Genomic DNA, 20,036 nt, shown 5'->3' with positions numbered 1-20,036 from the left:
GTTGGAATGCAGAAGGCCATAACTTTAAATCCCACCCCACCAGGTATGGCCCCACCCAGCCCCTAAGGTCGACCTTGGTGCCACTCCCAAGCCCTGCTGCCCAGAGGGTTGCAGCTGGCAGGGCATCAAGTGTAAAAACATGTCAAATCAACGTGTAGAGTATAGTTGGATATTTTATCTGCCATGTGGAAAATCACAAGATATAAGATCTACAGGATATAAAGTTATAAGATATCATCAGATACAATAAGAATAATGTAGTATTAACAAAAAGCCACTCCACTCTCACATTTTACAGAAAATGTCTCAGATCACACACAGAAACACACAAATCTGCATCCAACTCAACGAGAAGAACACAACTAAATGATGAAGATGAAGCTTGAGCACTGTCAAAAAATTTGTTATCAATTAGAGATGAAACTGGAAAAATATTCTATATCACAATTAGTTAGTGATCAATATTATAACAGTGTTGTTAGAATGTGATCATACAATTTGAAATATGTTTGTGGATTTTGCACAACTTTCAACCAACAACAGTTCAGGTCACACTGGCATAATATCCCTTTCCAAATCCAAATTACATTCTATACATTAATATACTTTTAAAAATTAACCTGCCAGTTAAAGAAAGCTAAAAATTCGTTTTTATATTTACATTAAATGAAAAAATCTAATAACTTGTCTGTTGTAGTGACTGTAACAATTATAAAAAATAACCTAGAGACAAAAGTATTTAAATGAAAATGTAAAACAAATATTAACTCAAACGAACAGTAGACATTTGGAGTTCTGTCACCTTAATCCAACTGCTGCAGCGGTGAGTCTCCCTGAAGTCTGCAGGCTGCAGGAATCATGGAGATGCAGGTATAATAAACCCTGTTACAGCCGACGTCATGATGAAGTCACTGTGTTAGCTCCAAGGAAACAAAGAAAACAGCTGGGAGCCAGAATCAGATGAGGAATTGATTGAAAGTTTTATCTCATCTTTAACTGCCAGTAAAACTAGATTTGGAACACTGTGGTTGTTTGGCTCAGCTGACCATTGTAGTTTATACATGAGTCCACGTGGATGTTTGTCCTGTGTAGTGAAACTCTTTCCAGGTGTTTCTTAGGAAATAGCATTGACAGGGATAAGACACACATGGTGTCACAGTGACCTTTGCTGATGACCTTTGACGACGAACTGGATAAACATGAGGTGACTGTGACCTTGACCTTTGACTTTTGGCTACCAAGATCTAAACTGTCCAAGATTAAGTGACATTTGTGCCCAATTTTAAATAACTCCCTTCAAGCTGATTTCTTAGGTTTTTAGAATTGGGTGTTGAGGAACAGGCAACCTGAAAAACTGATTACTTGTTCAAATATCAAGATTCAAAACACTTTATTAATCAGAGGGAAATTGTTTTGCTTTGTTACGGTTGCTCCAAACTCACACAGAAAGAAAAGGAACAACAACCAGAAAAGATCCACATCAACACAAATACAGAACGACATCAGCACAGAAAACTCAGTATATATACAGATATATAATCTAAATGACACGTACAGTAGTGCAGTTAGGAAAGAGACAAACCTATTCTTTGTACTAGAACCTGTTATGATGATTAGCAAAAGAGTCGTAATGTCCATATAGTTGAATCCAAAATTAGAAAAGTGCTTTTGTTTTCTGGTGATAACAAGATATTTAACTCAGAACACAGACAGAAATGATCTTTCCCAGTTGCCCTGTGGATGTGATGATGATGATGGTACAATAACAATAATAATAAGTAGTTCCTGGTTGAGATTCAGTTACAGTTGTTTCTGTGATTTCTTTAATCAGAGGGTGCCTAGTTTTTGACCCTGTTTGTACCCACACCTTGCATTTGCCAAAACATTGTGTCTTTTTAATTGTGTCCTCTAAGAACTAAAACCCCTTCATTCCCTTTCTTACAGACACTTTCTGACTTAGAGCATTTGGCTGTAACAACACATTTTGACTTTAACATCTAGAGATGTGTTTGTTCATGTACAGAACAGCTCTAATCAACACCTGGAGGTTTTACTTTGTAAATTGGATCTTGTTGAGGCTGTCAGTCATTCAATATTACCTGTGTGTGTGTTACTTTGACTCTACCAGGTGTGTGCATTGTCTCAAGCTCTCGCCTCAAATCATCCTCTAAAACCTTTTCAGAACCAACATGCTTACCGGACCATCTTGGACATCATTTCACTACTCACCTTGAATCACTGGGACACTTTCCTCGTCTACCTTCCACTTTCATGCTCAGTGTTTCTCCATCAGATCTCTTGTAAATACCTCCTCCAGTCTTGTAAGGTGTTAACATTTTAAACAAAAAATTTAAAACAGTCTATCTCAAATGTTCTGGTCCTCTGCCAAACACAACCTGGCCCAAGTTCTGCTTTCTCTTCTCAAGCTGTAAGTTTGAATAACAAAAAGACACTTTGCCAAACTCAACTCATCTGTCAATAGCATTTTACAACAGAACTTGGGTCAGGTTCGTTCCAGTTCTATGGTACCTGATCCAAAGTACAGAGAGTGTCATTCTACAGATCGTAAAACCCTTGACAGGAACATTTGACTTTAAAATGTAGAGATTTGTTTGTACACGTAAAGAATCGTTCTGATTAGCTTTTTCACCACTGCACAATGAACCACACACACTGAACCAACTCTGACTTCCTGAGTTATACAATAACTAATTATGGAAAATTTATGTCTCAGTTCAGCAGAAGTTCCTTGTTTTTCTGTACCAAGAACTGACAGGACTGAAGAAATCCAGATGCACCCAGTTCACCCCTTGGTAGATATCAGTATAGATAACATTGTTCTTGAGAACTGCAGCCAGAGTTCTGACTGGAAGTAACAAGAGATCATATTTCTCCTACATTAGCTTCTCTCCATTAGCTCCCTGTAAAATCCAGAATAAAGTTTAAAACACTTCTCCTCACATATAAAGCACTTAATATTCAGGCTCTATCTTATCTTTTCTCCTCTGTCCATTCAAATTCCACCATTTCATGTCATTAACTTTGTGTCTTCTCTCTCCTGTAGTTGTGTTTCCTCCTCTCTGTTCTCCTCTGCAGGTATCCTCCTCCTTGGACCTGTACATCTCCATAGTCCAGTTACTGGTTCTACCGACCTTTTTCAGTGTTTTTGCTGCTTGTTGTTGTTTTCTCTCCTCTTTCCACTCACCCCAAACAGTCGAGGCAGATGGCCGCCCACCACTGGTTCTGCTTGAGGTTTCTTCCTCTCCACTGTCTCCTGGTGCTGCTCAGTGGGGTTCTTGGGTTTTCTATACATTTCTGAGGTGACTTCAAAGTTGAATTGAATTGTACTGAAATGTTCTACACTATAAAGGGAAATGGAACTGAATGCAGCCAATGACTGGAGGATTCTTAAATATATTTAGTGAATGTATGTGACCATTGACCTCTGAACTACACAGAGTGCCTTGTGTGCTATAGTGTTCTTCTCTCTTGGCCAAGATTAAAACCACAGAAAGACAGATTGGGTTTGTGACTCTTTGATTAATCTCACTGTAGCGGCAGAATTTGTCATGACATGACTCTTACGTGAGTTGGCATCAGCATCTCTGTTAAAAATCCTTCTTCAGGCAATTCTGGCAAGTTGTTGTAAGCTTTAAGCTTATCAGTGTGATGTGGCAACAAAAATCTGTCTCTGTAATGTTGGATCACAGATTCCAGTGAACTGATGTTGCAAATAGGTTTTTAGATCCATTTTATGTGCATTTTACATTTGAAGTTTAAGAACATTGAGTAGGGGAGCAGGTAAAGACTGCTGTGTGTTACAGTTCGACCCTCTGTCCCTATCTGTGGGTTTGTTTTGTTTTGTTTTGTTTTGTGTTTTGTTTTGTTTTGTTTGTTGTTTTGTTTTGTTTTGTTTTGTTTTGTTTTGTTTGTTTTTGTTTTGTTTTTTTGTTTTTTTTGTTTTTTGTTTTGTTTTGTTTTGTTTTGTTTTGTTTTGTTTTGTTTTGTTTTGTTTTGTTTTGTTTTTTTGTTTTTGTTTTGTTTTGTTTTGTTTTGTTGTTTTTTGTTTTGTGTTGTGTTTTGTTTTGTTTTGTTGTTTTGTTGTTTTGTTTTGTTTTGTTTTGTTTTGTTTTGTTTTTTGTTTTGTTTTGTTTTGTTTTGTTTTGTTTTGTTTTGTTTTGTTTTGTTTTGTTTTGTTTTGTTTTGTTGTGTTTTGTTTTGTTTTGTTGTTTTGTTTTGTTTTGTTGTTTTTTGTTTTGTTGTTGTTGTTTTGTTTTGTTTTGTTGTTGTTTTGTTTTGTTTTGTTGTTTTGTTGTTGTTTTGTTTTGTTGTTTTGTTTTGTTTTGTTTTGTTTTGTTTTGTTGTTTTGTTTTGTTTTGTTTTGTTTTGTTTTGTTTTGTTTTGTTTTGTTTTGTTTTGTTTTGTTTTGTTTTGTTTTGTTTTGTTCTGTTTTGTTTTGTTTTGTTTCTCACTCTCCTGCCACACCCATGTATGGACTTCCTCCCCTCTCCGCTGACCGGACTGATACAGACTCATTTCACCTGTGCATCCCTCTGTTTTATAAGCACCCCTCAGTCCCCTGGTTAATTGCTGGTTTGTTGTCATTCATGCTCTCACACTACTCATGTTCATGTCTTGTTTGCGCCGTATCCTCCACGAATCTGGTCAGTCTGTTTGTTCATATGTTCGTTAGTCCGTCAGGACCCTCTCTGTTTTTGTTTGTACGTTTGAATTGTTTTGTCTGCGTTTATGCAGCGTTTTTAGTTGATACTTTGTCCTGTTAGCTTTGTATGTTTGTTCTCGTTTTCCTGCCTTCACTTTGTATGTCAGGTTATGGTTTAGTTTGTATTTTGCCACCGTGTTTTCGGGTCTCTTTAAGTTGTTACTTTCAGTGTTTGTTCCCTCCCTGTGTCCCTGCCCTTTTTGTTAATACACACATCCTTTTGTTCTTACCTGTTTGGTCCCCTCAGTCTTAGTTTGTAACACTGTGAGCCTGATTCGACTCATGTTCCAACTCATATGACCAATAAGTTATGGCAAATAAAACATTTCCTATATCAGAAACAGTACTGAATTCAGTACTGTTCCCAAACAGAACAGCAGTCTTGCATTAAACTTTTTTTGTAGCTCAGGTTGTGGAGCAGCTGTCTACAAACACCAGTGTGAGTGGTTTGATTCCCGGTTCCTCTTGGTTACTTTCTAAGGTGTCCTTGAGCACGACACTGAATCCATGTAGTAGAGCTGACATGTACTGTCTGGCAGCTTTTCAACCACAATTTCTCCAAGGGGATTAATAAAGTATTCATTATCATTATTTAGATCTATGCTGACAGGCAGAAGTTGCTCTTTATGCCTTTACTGCCTTTGGTAACTTTCCAGAGAAACATTATGAAAGTGGTTCCACAGAAACCACACCTCAACACACCTGGAGAAACAGATACAAACATAACGAGAGAAAAGCTCCTACAACGTGCACTGGACCAGACACCATCCAACCTGATAGGGAGTCAGGCTTCCCTCTATGTGGGGTTTATGTAGATCCCTGCTCATCACACAAAAAGCATCAAGTGAAGTAACCACACACTCGTGGTGTTATTTGTTCTGAATAAATGTCACAGGGATCAGGAGACACTGACGCATCTTTACAACTGGTTTAAACAAGTTATTATTGAGTCTGCATTACTTCTTGTAGAAATATAAAGAGAGAGAGGCTCTGTTGAAGTCCTGTTTCAAAGTAAATGAGTTGTTTGAATGATTGTGGTCGTTTTAATATCAAAGCATCAATCCTCATGTCACCATGTAGAGTGTGAATTCGACGTGTGACTTCCTTTGTCTGTTTTACGTCTACATTTCATTGTTGTTTCATGTTTCTATGGAGAAACAATGTGAAGAGCAGCCCATGTAAGGTTTATATAAGTATTTCTTCACTCTTAATTGTTTCCTGCAGGAGAATTTGACTCATTTCAACTGAAACGAGGATCATTTCTTCTTCACTACATGTTTTAAAGATTCAACATTTGGTCTAAACTATATCTTTAACAGTATTTATAAATGAAGGAGAGCTCCCTTAATTAATGGTTTCTTCTCTTTCTGTGTGTTAATCTGCTGCTTTGTGAAACATTTAGTCTTTTTTCCCTGTTCTCATCCAGAAGTTTATTTCTACATTTTTTATTTCATTCTATTTCAACCAGTTAAAACACACTAATGAAGGCGGTGCAGTGATAAATATTGTCACTCTTTCACCTTTTTCCTTCATCCAAACTGTAACTCCACAGGTCCATCTAGTGTCTGAGACTCACTACACAATAAATAAAATAGCAGTACTACTGTAAGTACCACTGCTTATTATCATGTGTTTTTTTAATCAATGTTAGTTTAGTTAGTTAAACTTGTTAGTCTTAGTTAGTTAGCTGTCGTCTGTTTTTAAAAGATACTGTCAGTTATTTCTTGTTTGATGTCACTGGACTCATGTAAAAGGTTTATGAAATAAAAATGTTTTTTCTAAACTTAAAATTAATGTTTATTGTGCAAAAAGTATTTAAGCACAATAAACAGAAATATTTTTACTGATAGAAAAAGATGCTTTATTGTTTTGGATAGTGGAAGCTGCATCTTCTTTTTTATTAAAGAACATTTAATTCAAATATATTTAACTACTGTAGCCAGTGAATTAAGAAGTTGTATTAAAGGTTGCTGAGAAAATGTCTGATCTGATGAGATGTTTCCATAAAGTGTCACATAAGTAGATATCATTCTAAAATATAAACATTTCATTAAATAATCCACTGGACCTCACTTGTCTTATCTCTGTTCTTCATTTTAATTCTGTTTATTTTCGAGGTTGAAATGTTCTTTAAAACCTCCCCTTCACTTTTTATGTGTGCAGTTTGTCTCTGTCTCCACTGAACATGCAGAAGAATTAACATAATGTGAACATTAACATGGACCAGTCTGCAGAAGTCTGTGTATAATAGAGAAGCATCAGTTCATGCAGGAGGGTAAATGTTGGAGCCTTCAGGTACGATGTGAGCACAACAAGCATGATGATAGATAAGTGCAGTAAAACTCAGAGACACCTCATCAACGACACATCTTTATTCATTTCTGAAAGAGAACTGAGCTCAAAATTCACATATTCAGAAAAGGAACAAAACTATTTAAAGATTCATGTCTTTACAAAGCAATAACGTTTGATGAATATAAATAATTACTCTGGTGATGGTGTTAAAACTGGTTCTGTTCCTCCTACAGTCTGAATCCAGCTCTTTAGTCTTGGTCACACTTCAGGTCAAATTGTTCTCACACCACTTCACTTGCAGACCTCTGTACTCGGTCGTCTGTGTATTCATATGTTCTTAGGTACAGGTTACTGATTCAACACATAAAGGTTTAAATCGACTGTTTCATCTTATTGTGGTTTCGGTCTCTGTGTCCCCAGTTTCACTTGATGACGTCCTCAGGTGAGCTGCTGCTGGGTCCTGGTGACGTCACGGGGATGGGCAGGTCACGTGTGGAGCTCCGAGGAAAACCTGTGTTTTACGGTAATCCTGCTGACATGGAGAGAGGCGCCTGGAAAAAGGAAGAGACGAGATCCAGGTAGGTTTCACAGTATTCACGGCGGATATCTCAGCATCCAGCAGGACTTTAGTCACAGGTCGATTAAAAACAGGATTTCTAGTGTGGAAAGTGAAGTTTGACGTGAAAAAGTCCGTAAACAAGAAGCAGCCGTCGAGGGAAGTTTCGCTCCTCGTCTGTTTGTTAGAGAAGTGATAAAAATAGAATAAAGATCGATATGAAGCAGCTGCAGACACGAAAACCAGCTCAGAAACACGGTCTCTAGGAGAAAGGAACGAGTTTGAGGGGTTTCTGAGACGGAGCAGGAGACCAGTACCTCATTATACGGTAATTACGGTAATCTGAGGTCCTTCTCTGTTTATGACACTTTACATTTTTACTCTGATAAACTTCATATTAAACTTTATATTAAACTTCATATTAAACTTTATATTAAACTTCATATTAAACTTTAAATTAAACTTTAAATTAAACTTCATTTAAATTTATATTAAACTTTATATTAAACTTTATATTAAACTTTATATTAAACTTTATATTAAACTTTATATTAAACTTTATATTAAACTTTAAATTAAACTTTATATTAAACTTTATATTAAACTTTATATTAAACTTTATATTAAACTTTATATTAAACTTTATATTAAACTTTATATTAAACTTCATGTTAAACTTTATAGTAAACTTTATAGTAAACTTTATATTAAACTTCATGTTAAACTTTATATTAAACTTTATATTAAACTTTATATTAAACTTTATATTAAACTTTATATTAAACTTCATGTTAAACTTTATATTAAACTTTATATTAAACTTTATATTAAACTTCATGTTAAACTTTATATTAAACTTTATATTAAACTTTATATTAAACTTTATATTAAACTTTATATTAAACTTTATATTAAACTTTATATTAAACTTTATATTAAACTTCATGTTAAACTTTATATTAAACTTTATATTAAACTTTATATTAAACTTTATATTAAACTTTATATTAAACTTCATGTTAAACTTTATATTAAACTTTATATTAAACTTTATATTAAACTTTATATTAAACTTTATATTAAACTTCATGTTAAACTTTATATTAAACTTCATGTTAAACTTTATATTAAACTTCATGTTAAACTTTATATTAAACTTCATGTTAAACTTTATATTAAACTTCATGTTAAACTTTATATTAAACTTTATATTAAACTTTATATTAAACTTCATGTTAAACTTTATATTAAACTTCATGTTAAACTTTATATTAAACTTATATTAAACTTTATATTAAACTTCATGTTAAACTTTATATTAAACTTCATGTTAAACTTTATATTAAACGTTATATTAAACTTTATATTAAACTTTATATTAAACTTCATGTTAAACTTTATATTAAATTTCATGTTAAACTTCATGTTAAACTTTATATTAAACTTCATGTTAAACTTTATATTAAACTTTATATTAAACTTTATATTAAACTTCATGTTAAACTTTATATTAAACTTCATGTTAAACTTTATATTAAACGTTATATTAAACTTTATATTAAACTTTATATTAAACTTCATGTTAAACTTATATTAAATTTCATGTTAAACTTTATATTAAACTTTATATTAAACTTCATGTTAAACTTTATATTAAACTTCATGTTAAACTTTATATTAAACTTTATATTAAACTTCATGTTAAACTTTATATTAAACTTCATGTTAAACTTTATATTAAACTTTATATTAAACTTCATGTTAAACTTTATATTAAACTTCATGTTAAACTTTATATTAAACTTTATATTAAACTTTATATTAAACTTTATATTAAACTTTATATTAAACTTTATATTAAACTTCATGTTAAACTTTATATTAAACTTCATGTTAAACTTTATATTAAATTTCATGTTAAACTTTATATTAAACTTTATATTAAACTTCATGTTAAACTTTATCTTCTTCTTCTCTTTCGGCTTTTCCCATCAGGGGTCGCCACAGCGAATCATCCTTTTCCACATAACTCTATCATGAACATCTTCTACCCTAACACTAGCCAACCTCATGTCCTCTGTTATAACATCCATATATCTCCTCTTTGGTCGTCCTCTTGCCCTCCTGCCTGGCAGCTCCATCTCCAACATCCTTCTACCAATATATTCACTATCCCTCCTCTGAACATGTCCAAACCATCTCAGTCTGGCCTCTCTGACTTTGTCGCTAACACAGGCAACGTGAGCCGTCCCTCTGATGTACTCGTTCCTTATTCTGTCTAACCTGGTCACTCCTAAGGAGAACCTCAACATCTTCATCTCTGCTACCTCCATCTCAGCCTCTTGTCTCTTTCTCACTGCTACCGTCTCTAACCCATAGAGCAGAGCTGGTCTCTCCACTGTCTTGTACACCTTTCCTTTGAGTCTTGCTGACACTCTTCTGTCACACAACACTCCTGACACTTTCCTCCACCCGCTCCAACCTGCCTGCACTCGCCTCTTCACCTCTTTTCCACACTCTCCATCACACTGAACTGTTGACCCCAAGTACTTAAACTCCTGCACCTTCTTCACCTCAGCCCCCTGTAACCTAACGCTTCTACCTTGATCCCTCTCGTTCAGACACATGTATTCTGTCTTACTATGACTGACCTTCATGCCTCTTCTTTCCAGAGCAAACCTCCACCTTTCCTAGCTGTTCCTCCACCTGCTCTCTACTCTCACTGCAAATCACAATGTCATCCGCAAACATCATTGTCCAGGGTGATTCCTGTCTGACCTCATCTGTCAGCCTGTCCATCAACATAGCAAACAAGAAGGGACTCAAAGCTGATCCTTGGTGTAGTCCCACCTCCACCTTGAACTCCTCTGTCTGACCTACAGCACATCTCACCACCGTCATACTTCTCTCATACATGTCCTGAACTACTCTGATGTACTTCTCTGCCACTCCCAACGACCTCATACAGTACCACAGCTCCTCCCTCGGCACCCTGTCATACGCCTTTTATCATGTTAAACTTTATATTAAACTTTATATTAAACTTTATATTAAACTTCATGTTAAACTTTATATTAAACTTTAAATTAAACTTTATTATAAACTTAATGTTTAACTTTATGTTAAACTTCATGTTTAACTTCATGTTAAACTTCATGTTTAACTTCATGTTAAACTTTATTATAAACTTTATGTTAAACTTTATGTTTAACTTCATGTTTAACTTAATGTTTAACTTAATGTTTAACTTTATGTTAAACTTCATGTTTAACTTCATGTTTAACTTTATTATAAACTTTATGTTAAACTTCATGTTTAACTTCATGTTAAACTTCATGTTTAACTTCATGTTAAACTTCATGTTTAACTTCATGTTAAACTTGGTTGATCCTTATGTCTTAAACCTGTGAACTTACAGACAGCCTGTAAACATTTACTGGTCACTCATTTTCTTTTTATTGAGTTTTTAATGGTTTTTGTTCCTAAACAGACAGAAAACTCCTAAAAGATGATGGAGCCTTGTTAAGAAGGACAGTTATAAAAAAAGAACCTGTGCAACTGCTAAACATGTTAATGTTTTAGCTTTAATACATTAAAATCCTGCTTTGACATGAGTGCTGCAGTGATATATAAATAAAAGTACATCTCATCTTATCTTATCTTCAAAACTCGATGTTTACTGTTAATATTTGACATCATCATTTCTGCGGTAGAAGACTCACAGCTGAGATGTTTGTGTTTGTGAGATCATCAGTAGGTGTGTGTGTGACTCAGCCTGCTGATAAAACACTCAGAGGTGAGAGAAGTCGCCTCTTCAGTGGGAGCTGCAGCTGGAAATGTTGCTCAACACCAACATCAGTGAAATTACAACATTCAAACTTCTTGGGTTGAAGCCAGACTCGCTGTTTAAGAGCTTCTGACTCCGTAATCCTGATCCATGTCCGTCTCTGTGTCTGCAGGTGATTCTCCGGCACTCTGTGTGTTCATACCAGGTTTGCATTATCACCTGCAAGCCAATGTAAGTCGTGTTGAGTGACTGCGTGTGAAAGAGGTATCCAAGCACAGTTCATATTTATTTCAACTTCTTCAGATCAAATCCACTTGAAGAAATGGGCTTTAGAGGGCTGGTTGGTGGTTAGAAGTGTTTTTGTGCTGCCTCAGTAACTACTGAGATAGATGCAATAAAGAAGCAGTGAATTCGAACAGATTCTTATTCAGTCGCAGCACAAAAATGCATCTTTGACTCTGCATGCATGGAGGATGCTGGAGCAACAACTTCACTCCTGAGGGCTCCAAGGTGTCGGGGTTTAGTTTGAAGTGGCTTTGCATGAATGGTGCTTTTAAATGCTTAATATGAATTGAGTGGGGACTTCTGTTCATCTCCTGGCTTCTTCCTTCTCGTATTTCCTCATTATCTGTCAGCTGACCTCTCTCTCAGTGATTTTAAAATGATGGTAAAAGCATTTAAGGCGTCGTTATGAGGAAGTAAATTAGCAGTGTACAACCCTGTGCTGATTGACAGGAACTTAAAAGGTTTAATTATTTAAATAGTTTATTTATCAAATATACAAAAAGCAGCTGGTTTCTGTCTCTAACATTTAGTCTAGTGACTGTAAATCCAGAAATGAATTCTTGTCATGGTTTAATTTGAACTTTCTCTCTCAGGGACCATCACCATCCTCATGTCCTATGGAGGAGGCTTTTATGGACGCACTGAGCGTGTCCGCCAGGCGCCCCACTATGACCAGGTACCACAAGACACCCTGCCCCGAGAGGAGTCCTACGGTCTGCAGCCGCTAAGAGAACAGAGGGCGCCTCATCTCGCTCAGAGCGCCGACCCCCTCCCACCTCCGCCTCTGCCGGACCAGCCACCCGTGGGTCCTGAGTTCGATCCCAGTGGCAGCGAGGACAACGCCGACCCAGACCCTGTCCCTGACCCTGACACTGACCCTGCCATCGACATCAAGCCGGTCCACCGTTTCATCCCCGACTCCTGGAAGAACTTTTTCCGAGGGAGTAACCGCAGCAGTAAAAAGCCGTGGTCCATGTCCAGCTCCTCACAGAACAACAACAACAGTACCACAGAGGGGGTCCGCTGCTCCCCCCCACACTCTCCATCTGTTCCCGGCTCATACCGGGATCCATATGGAGGCTCAGGTGGCAGCTACAACTCGAGAAAGGAGCTTCTGGAAACACGGGATGCACACGAGTCCTTGTCAGGGCACACGTACCGCACAGCTCTGACCTACAGCGAGCGAGTGGAGGAGTACCAGCAGCGCTACGCCTACATGAAGTCCTGGGCTGGGCTACTGAGGATCCTGGGCTGTGTGGAGCTCCTGCTGGGAGCTGCTGTGTTTGCCTGCGTCTGTGCTTACATCCACAAAGACAATGAGTGGTTCAACATGTTTGGATATTCGTCTCCTGGATCAGTGTATGGAAGTATGTACAACTCGGGCGGGTACTACTACTCAGGCCCCAAGACGCCGTTTGTGTTGGTGGTGGCAGGACTGGCCTGGTTGGTCACTGTGATTCTGTTGGTTCTGGGGATGACCATGTACTACCGCACCATCCTGCTGGACTCCAACTGGTGGCCTCTGACTGAGTTTGTCCTAAACCTGGCTCTGGCAGTGCTCTACATGGCAGCAGGTTGGTAAAGCATCTTGGTGCTTGTTGCACATTGTGTATTTTCCAACACAGTCGTGTGTTTTGATGCTTAATCTGACCTCAGACTTTCTCCAGTCCTGAATAGTTTTCTTCTTGGACTCATTTACTCACTTTTTCTGCACGTTGTCTCAGTGTTTCTCCTTTCACTTGTGGTCATGTCGTACTTAATGCAAAGCTAATCGGTCAGTACATTGTTTATCACTTTCATAAAAGTGATACAGAATGTATTTTTCATGCGTGTTAGATAATACTGGGATGCAGGCAGCTGTGTAAAAACAGTAGTTGGTGTCATTTTGCCAGGTTGTCAGAGTGTCACTGACAAGCATCACTCCAGCTGAGCAGAGACATAAGTAGAGGTTTAATTATTAAAGCAGGTCTGACTTGTTAAAAGACAAATTCTTTCTGTGGGGAAATTTTTTCCATCACTGTTGTTTCAGAGTTTTTACAGTTCACCCTCATTTTATTGAAGCGGTATCAGAAATCTTTTCTTTGACACAGTAGATTAAATCTGTCTGTTTGGACACGCGGCCCCTATAACTACATGTTGTTGTTTTTTTCTTAGCCATCGTCTATGTCAACGACACCACACGTGGAGGGCTCTGCTACTATCCGATGTTCAACAATGGTATTAACGGAGCGTTCTGCAGAACCGAGGCGGGCCAGACTGCTGCCATTATCTTTCTGTTTGTCACAATGGTTGTTTATCTGATTGGAGCCATCGTGTGTCTCAAGCTATGGAGACATGAAGCCGCTCGCAGGTACCGGGAGCGGTACGTCCAGGAGGTAGGACCTCAGCTTTCAGGGAATTGGTTCTATTTGTCATTCTGATGCCTTGAACAGACTTAGTTGAGTGCAACCTGTGTGTTCAACATGGGTAAAAGTGCCTACACAGTGTAGTTTTAACTACACGTGCACTGTGCTGCAGCTATTACAGCATTATCTGTCTTTTCATGACTGTTCTTTCTCTAAATGTCAGACTCTTCTATCAGCAGGTAATGATAACTCTATCTACATGTTGATGTGAATGTATTTTTGCATGCACAGATGCAGCCCTCAGACTTGCGAGGTGCACAGTTGTTGGTAAGAATTCTTAACAACTCCACATTTAGGCTGATGGAAGCTGCTGTTCTCTGTGTTGCAGTAGTTGTTTTAATCCGTTTCTGTTGCTGTGTCTCCACAGATCGCTCCAGCTCCTGCTCCCAAACATCCAGAGCAGGTCCAAGGCTCCTCAGTTGTTCCCATCCAGGCTGCTCCAAAAGCAGCTCCAGCAAAGGTTTTGCAGGGAGCTATTCCAGCAGGGCACATCCCGAAACCTGTTATCTTACCTGACTACATAGCGTAAGTGCTGCTAAAACTACGAAACAGTGTATTTGAGTGATAAATGTATACTAGATATGATTTTCATTATCAGTTAATTATTGAATCTGTTGTTTGGTCATTAAAAAATACATTAGAAACATTAGATAAATACAGGACAGACAGGTGCACGTGCAGATGCCAATATATATATATATCAGATATATATATTTCTCTTTTTGGATACATTAGAGTAACAGTGATGAAACGTTCCTGTTTTCTCATCAATAATTGAGATGTTGTAAACTCGCCGTCAAACCTAAAGTTATGACCTTGAGCTATATTATTATATATTCTATATTATATATTACCAAAGATTGTTAACTGAACATGAACTGCAGCACAGTTTCCACTATGACTATTAACAAAGTGTGATGCTCCGCCTCTGTCCTGCAGTAAATACCCATCGATCCGGTCAGATGAGGAGCGGGACCAGTACCGAGCCGTGTTCAATGACCAGTATTCAGAGTACAAAGAGCTCCACGCTGAGGTGCAGACCACCCTCAGGAAGTTTGATGAGATGGATTCCATGATGCGAAGTCTCCCTCAGCACCCCAACAGCCAGATGGTGATTTTTACTCACCTTTTATATCAGTGATGTTATTGAAATGAAATGAAATGTTGTTCCTCATTCAGCACAGTGAAGCAAAGTGAAGACGTGCAAAACATCAAATATTATTGATACTGGAGCTGTAACAAGCTCCAGAGGCGTTGAGGGCCTTGAATCCACGTTTATTCTGTGTGTGCTGTTTTTCTTTTTCTTATTTTTACATGTATGTTTCATGACATCATCTTTGTATCTTAAGAGTGTTCTGATATTAGAAACCATTTGCTCCTGCAAACACCACGTTTTCTTCTTGCATGTGTGCAGTTTGATTTTTGGTGACTCACCATGTGCTGCAGAGGATGGAGACACAACGGGGGGATTGTTACAGTGAATCTGCAGCAGCGTGTTTCATTGTGGTTCCACTGACCACCTGTGTGATGCTAACAACAGCTTTTTTGTCCTGGTGCACTTCAGCGCTGTGCTGTTGACTTTATTTTTGTGAAATTTACTGAATTACAACATGAAGCTGCTTAGAAAAAACATTTATTTCCAGCCTGTTTGTCTGATACCTGCTGCTTATAGCTCAAGTAAACAAAACCCCATGTGCACTTTTCAGGTGTCTTGTTGGGCTGAATCCAGGTTTAACATGGACTGTTTGGTCTTTAAACACTTGAGATAAGATGGATGATAAAGTTACACCACTGAGTTTAACTGCCAAGTTAAAAGCAGCCACTGCGATACCGATACTCCTGTTTTACAGAGTTCATGACTTCTCCTTTAGCTCAGCCAGGTGGTTGCCGTTATCAGTTGAATGAGAGAAAAACCCTTAAAACTACAATATGCAACTTTTCCAGAGGTCTGAATTTAATTTATTTTGAGATCAAATCCATAACACATGGTGGAGAGGTGCTATCAAAGTCCTCTGTGATGTCACTTGGCAGCAGTGCAGAGATATTTGTTTCTAAAAATGTTTGAGTGAGGCTTCCTCCTCTGACCAACCACAGACTAGCAAAGGATTTCACCTTGATAAACAGGTTTTGTAGCTTCTCCTGTATTGTAGTTTCATAACATGGTGGAGTCTCATGCTAGCGCTAACTTTGAGTTTAACACTGAGAAACTCGGTTAATCTGCTTCGTTTGGACTGTGTGGGTGATGAAACAACCCAACTGTCTCGAGATTCATGTGAAGTAACCCAAATGCTCTCTGCAGCACACTCGGTTCCTTTTTGCAGCCTGAGCGCTGATGCACAGATTGTCATTAATACCATTATCGCCCCCTGATTCTGTGTCATGTCTGCACAGATGCCATCAGTGTTTGGTTGCAGGTGAGCGTGTCTGAGGAAACATGCTGGATGGAGAATGGTGTGTGTGTGTCTGTGTGTCTGTGTGTGTGTCTGTGTGTCCAGTGTTTTTGTTGTTCACATGCCTCATTTCCTCCCCCTGTAACTTCCTCTGTTTGCATTTCCTCTTCCCGTATTTTTCCTCCACCCTTGAATTCCTCCGACCAGACTGCTGAATAGTTTTACAGCAGCACAGGAGATGGTTCTCATGCTTAGTAAAGAGCTGCCTCCTGCTTTAGTTTAATGAGATAAGCTGAGTTTAACATTGTCTCTGTCTGTTTTTGCAGGAGGTTGAGCGCATTAACAAAATCCTCCAGGAATACCAGAAGAAAAAAAATGTGAGCTTCTCGTCTTATCAGCTTTGTTTAAGTTGTCGGTAGCAGTGCTTTATCTGCTGCTGGTTTACAGCTATAAACTCCACTCAGGTTCAGTGTTATTACTTCAAACATTCACATTGTGTCTGTCAGTAAAGTATCTTCCACACGGCTCATTGAAAATATAACAGATTAAAGGATGAAGCTGGTGGTTGATACTTTCAGTCAGCCATGAAAAGGCCAGTATCAACACAGTGTCTGTGTCTAGTATCAGGTGAAGGTGGAAAACATGGAAAACAGCTGCTGTCAACAGGAGGAAGTAGTCTTTATGTTAGGGACTATTTTCAGCAGCGAATGAATCTGTTTGTGGCAGTAGGACGGAATATAGTGATGAGGGAACATGTACAATCTACGGTGGCCTCTAGGGACAAAGCACATACAACATTAAAATGTAAAACTGCAAACGTTAAGGAAACACATTGCAATTTTTGTTTTCACATGCATTTTGCATTTGCATATTTTTTGCACATTTTTTGAATGTGTGTTCTTCAACTCTTGTACGAGCTTTGTCCTTAAGGGCCACCGTACAGCAATGATCCCAAACAATTAACTGCTCCTGAGAAAGTAGAAGCGAAGTGTCTGTGAATAAAACTCAATGCTGCCGCTCTCTAATCTGCTCTTTCATCCCAGGACCCCACTTTCCTGGAGAAGAAGGAGCGCTGCGAGTACCTGAAGAGCAAACTGTCTCACATCAAACAGAAGATCCAAGAATATGATAAAGTCATGCAGTGGAACGACGGATTCACCTAAAGACGTGTGGCGTCCGCCAAGAACTCAGCTGGTCCCGAACGCAGCTGAGCGCTGTGTGAGCACGTTTTGTAAATCTGTGTACAAGTTGTGTTTGTGTGGTTTTAGTAAAGTAGAACCAAAGTAGAGGAATGTTTTAAAGGGACAGTTCAGCATTTTGAGGAATCTAACCCTTTTGGCCTTTCTGGTTGAGAATGAAATGAGAAAATCAACATCAGTTTTAAATCTGTAGGATAAACGATCTGAAATCTGTGTTAATTAGCGAGTTAGCTTAGCACAAAGTATAGGGGTAAGTGGAACCAGCTAGTCTGCCCCTGTTTCCAGTCTTTATACTAAGCTAACTGTACCTAAAAAAAAAAAAAACACATGAACGTGTTACGCAGCTTCATCTTTAGGGAGCTTAGTATTCAAAACCAATGACCTGACTAAACACTGTGAACATGTTTAACAGGAGGACAGAGCTCATGATGTGGACACTTCCTCTATTCACTCAGCAGGTGTGCAAAGATCATGTTTCTTGCTTTACGCCCTACAATTAGCTCCAGATTACACACCTGCTACCTTATAAGAAATGAAAGACCTGCATCATGAAGCATTATTAAATGTATGACAGTAAAAAGATGTGAACATTTAACAGATATGAGATGAGTGTAATGTGTCACCAGATGGTGAATAAGGAGAGTTCCTCAAATGTCAAACTGTTCTTTTAATCTGCTGTTATATGCAAAGAACTCTAAATACATGTGCGACACTGTGACTGTACTTGCAGCTGATGTTTACCACTTAGTTTTTGGAGAGGCGCTGGTGTGAATGTCTTCTTGTGATCTGCTGGAGGGGACGAAGAACAGAGGATATATGAAACATGCTGCGTTATCAATATTAAGCTTTAACTCTGCTTTGTTACCTTTCTGTCCATCGTCGTGTTTGTTTGTTGTCTACAGAAATTTCACAGCTCGATATGAGAAGCACTGCTGCCCCAACAGATCCTCATCAAGCTGGTTTCTCAAACCGCTGCGATGATTGTTCGGCTTGTCTTAATTGCACAATGTTTTTTTTTTTATATACATGCAGCTGTGTGTCTGAACCTGGAAATCTGCACATGCTGTAGTTGAATTTAAAGGCTGTGTGTTGTGTGTGAATTTTGTAACTTGTGACTTTTGTTCAACCATTTCACAGATTAAACATTTTGTACTTAAATATTCTCAGTAGTTCTACTTTGTCTTATGTGCATCGCTCTGAACACTGGACCTCTTATTGTAAAGGTTTCTATTTCTCTCAAGTTTGTATATGTAATTATCAACATTGCGATGAAAATGTCCACAGTCTTTCAGATTGTATGTGATCACCTGGTGCTTTTTGTCATCAGAATACAGTTCTGCTTTTGCCCTGATGCTGTGGTCTATGCTTCATTATTCATCATTTACTATTAAACTTCCAGACTGCTGAATCAGTCAGTGAAGAAATCTTCCACACGCCACACATCAACAAAGTGTCTGTATCTTCAAGTGAAACATGTAAAACAGCTGCTCATTGTGGTTTTTTTAAGCAGGAGGAAGTAGTCTTTATGTTGGGGACTATTTCCAGCAGTGAATGAATCTGTTCCTGGCAGTAGGACGGTGTATGGAGAGTACAGTTCTGCTTTTGCCCTGATGCTGTGGTCTATGTTTCATGATTCATCAGCAACAAGACATTTAGTTTTACTAGTAAACTGCCTCTGTTTGCATTTTCAGTAACTTTTTACTGGTAAAATGTTAAAAGAAAAAAACCCAGGAAATAAAATCCGCTAAATAAAACTGAACAGTAGAAACTAAACTAGTTGATTAATGAGTCACTGACTGTGTTGATCTGCAGCAGCTGTGGTGAGTGTCCTGTTTCAGCCTCTTTAATGTGACGGACAAGAAAAATATTAAATACATAAATAATATTCTTGGTTAAATAGTTAAAATGGAGTAAGAAAAAAAGTTGATAAAGTAATTATGAGATTTAAAAAAAGTTATTTTAATTATCTAGAGTTCACTTTCTAAAAAGCCTCTAAAAACCTTTTGGGTGTTTTATATCTTTTCTATTTATTTTATTGTCCTGTGTATAAAAATAAGGGTGAGGTTACATTAATGTGTGTATTATGCTGTTCATTTATATTATGTATTATATTTTAATTTTTAATTTTAATTCCTGAATTGTTTTATCTTGATTTTATAACCTATCATTAGTTTTTATTATATTTACTTTATATAAAATCAATTTTACTTCAAGATAATAAAAAAAAACATAAATTAAAAAATATTTAAATAAAGTTTAAAATAAAACAAGCTAGTAAAATATCAACATAGGTGCAAAATAAATATTGATGTAAACATGTATTTATGTTTTTCCTTCTTTGTTGTATTTTTATTTTAATTTCCTAGATTTTTTTGGCTTCTACTTCTTAGTAGAGT

At 37.4% G+C, this 20,036-nt stretch overlaps 1 protein-coding gene across 5 annotated transcripts; it reads left to right on the top strand.

The window, feature by feature from the left end:
- The first annotated feature begins 7,502 nt into the window (after positions 1 to 7,502).
- marveld2a (MARVEL domain containing 2a) lies at positions 7,503 to 18,991 on the top strand. Of its 5 annotated transcripts, none has more exons than XM_026355767.1 (9): positions 7,503 to 7,596; positions 11,534 to 11,592; positions 12,240 to 13,220; positions 13,801 to 14,021; positions 14,283 to 14,318; positions 14,419 to 14,576; positions 14,991 to 15,162; positions 16,768 to 16,818; positions 17,485 to 18,991. In XM_026355767.1, exons 3-9 carry the CDS (start codon positions 12,257 to 12,259, stop codon positions 17,602 to 17,604), a joined length of 1,722 nt encoding a protein of 573 aa, XP_026211552.1. In that variant the 5' UTR covers positions 7,503 to 7,596; positions 11,534 to 11,592; positions 12,240 to 12,256; the 3' UTR covers positions 17,605 to 18,991. The 5 variants fall into 5 exon arrangements, with proteins under 5 accessions (XP_026211552.1, XP_026211550.1, XP_026211555.1 ...); XM_026355765.1 differs by having other exon boundaries at positions 11,534 to 11,625; XM_026355768.1 differs by lacking the exon at positions 7,503 to 7,596 and adding an exon at positions 7,604 to 7,902.
- Positions 18,992 to 20,036: the final 1,045 nt, after the last annotated feature.

The sequence above is a fragment of the Anabas testudineus genome, chromosome 12 (assembly GCF_900324465.2).
Source record: "Anabas testudineus chromosome 12, fAnaTes1.2, whole genome shotgun sequence".
Taxonomy (NCBI): Eukaryota; Metazoa; Chordata; class Actinopteri; order Anabantiformes; family Anabantidae; genus Anabas; species Anabas testudineus.
The sequence above is the reverse complement of the archived record's forward strand: the minus strand, read 5'-3'. Positions and strand labels throughout refer to the sequence as shown.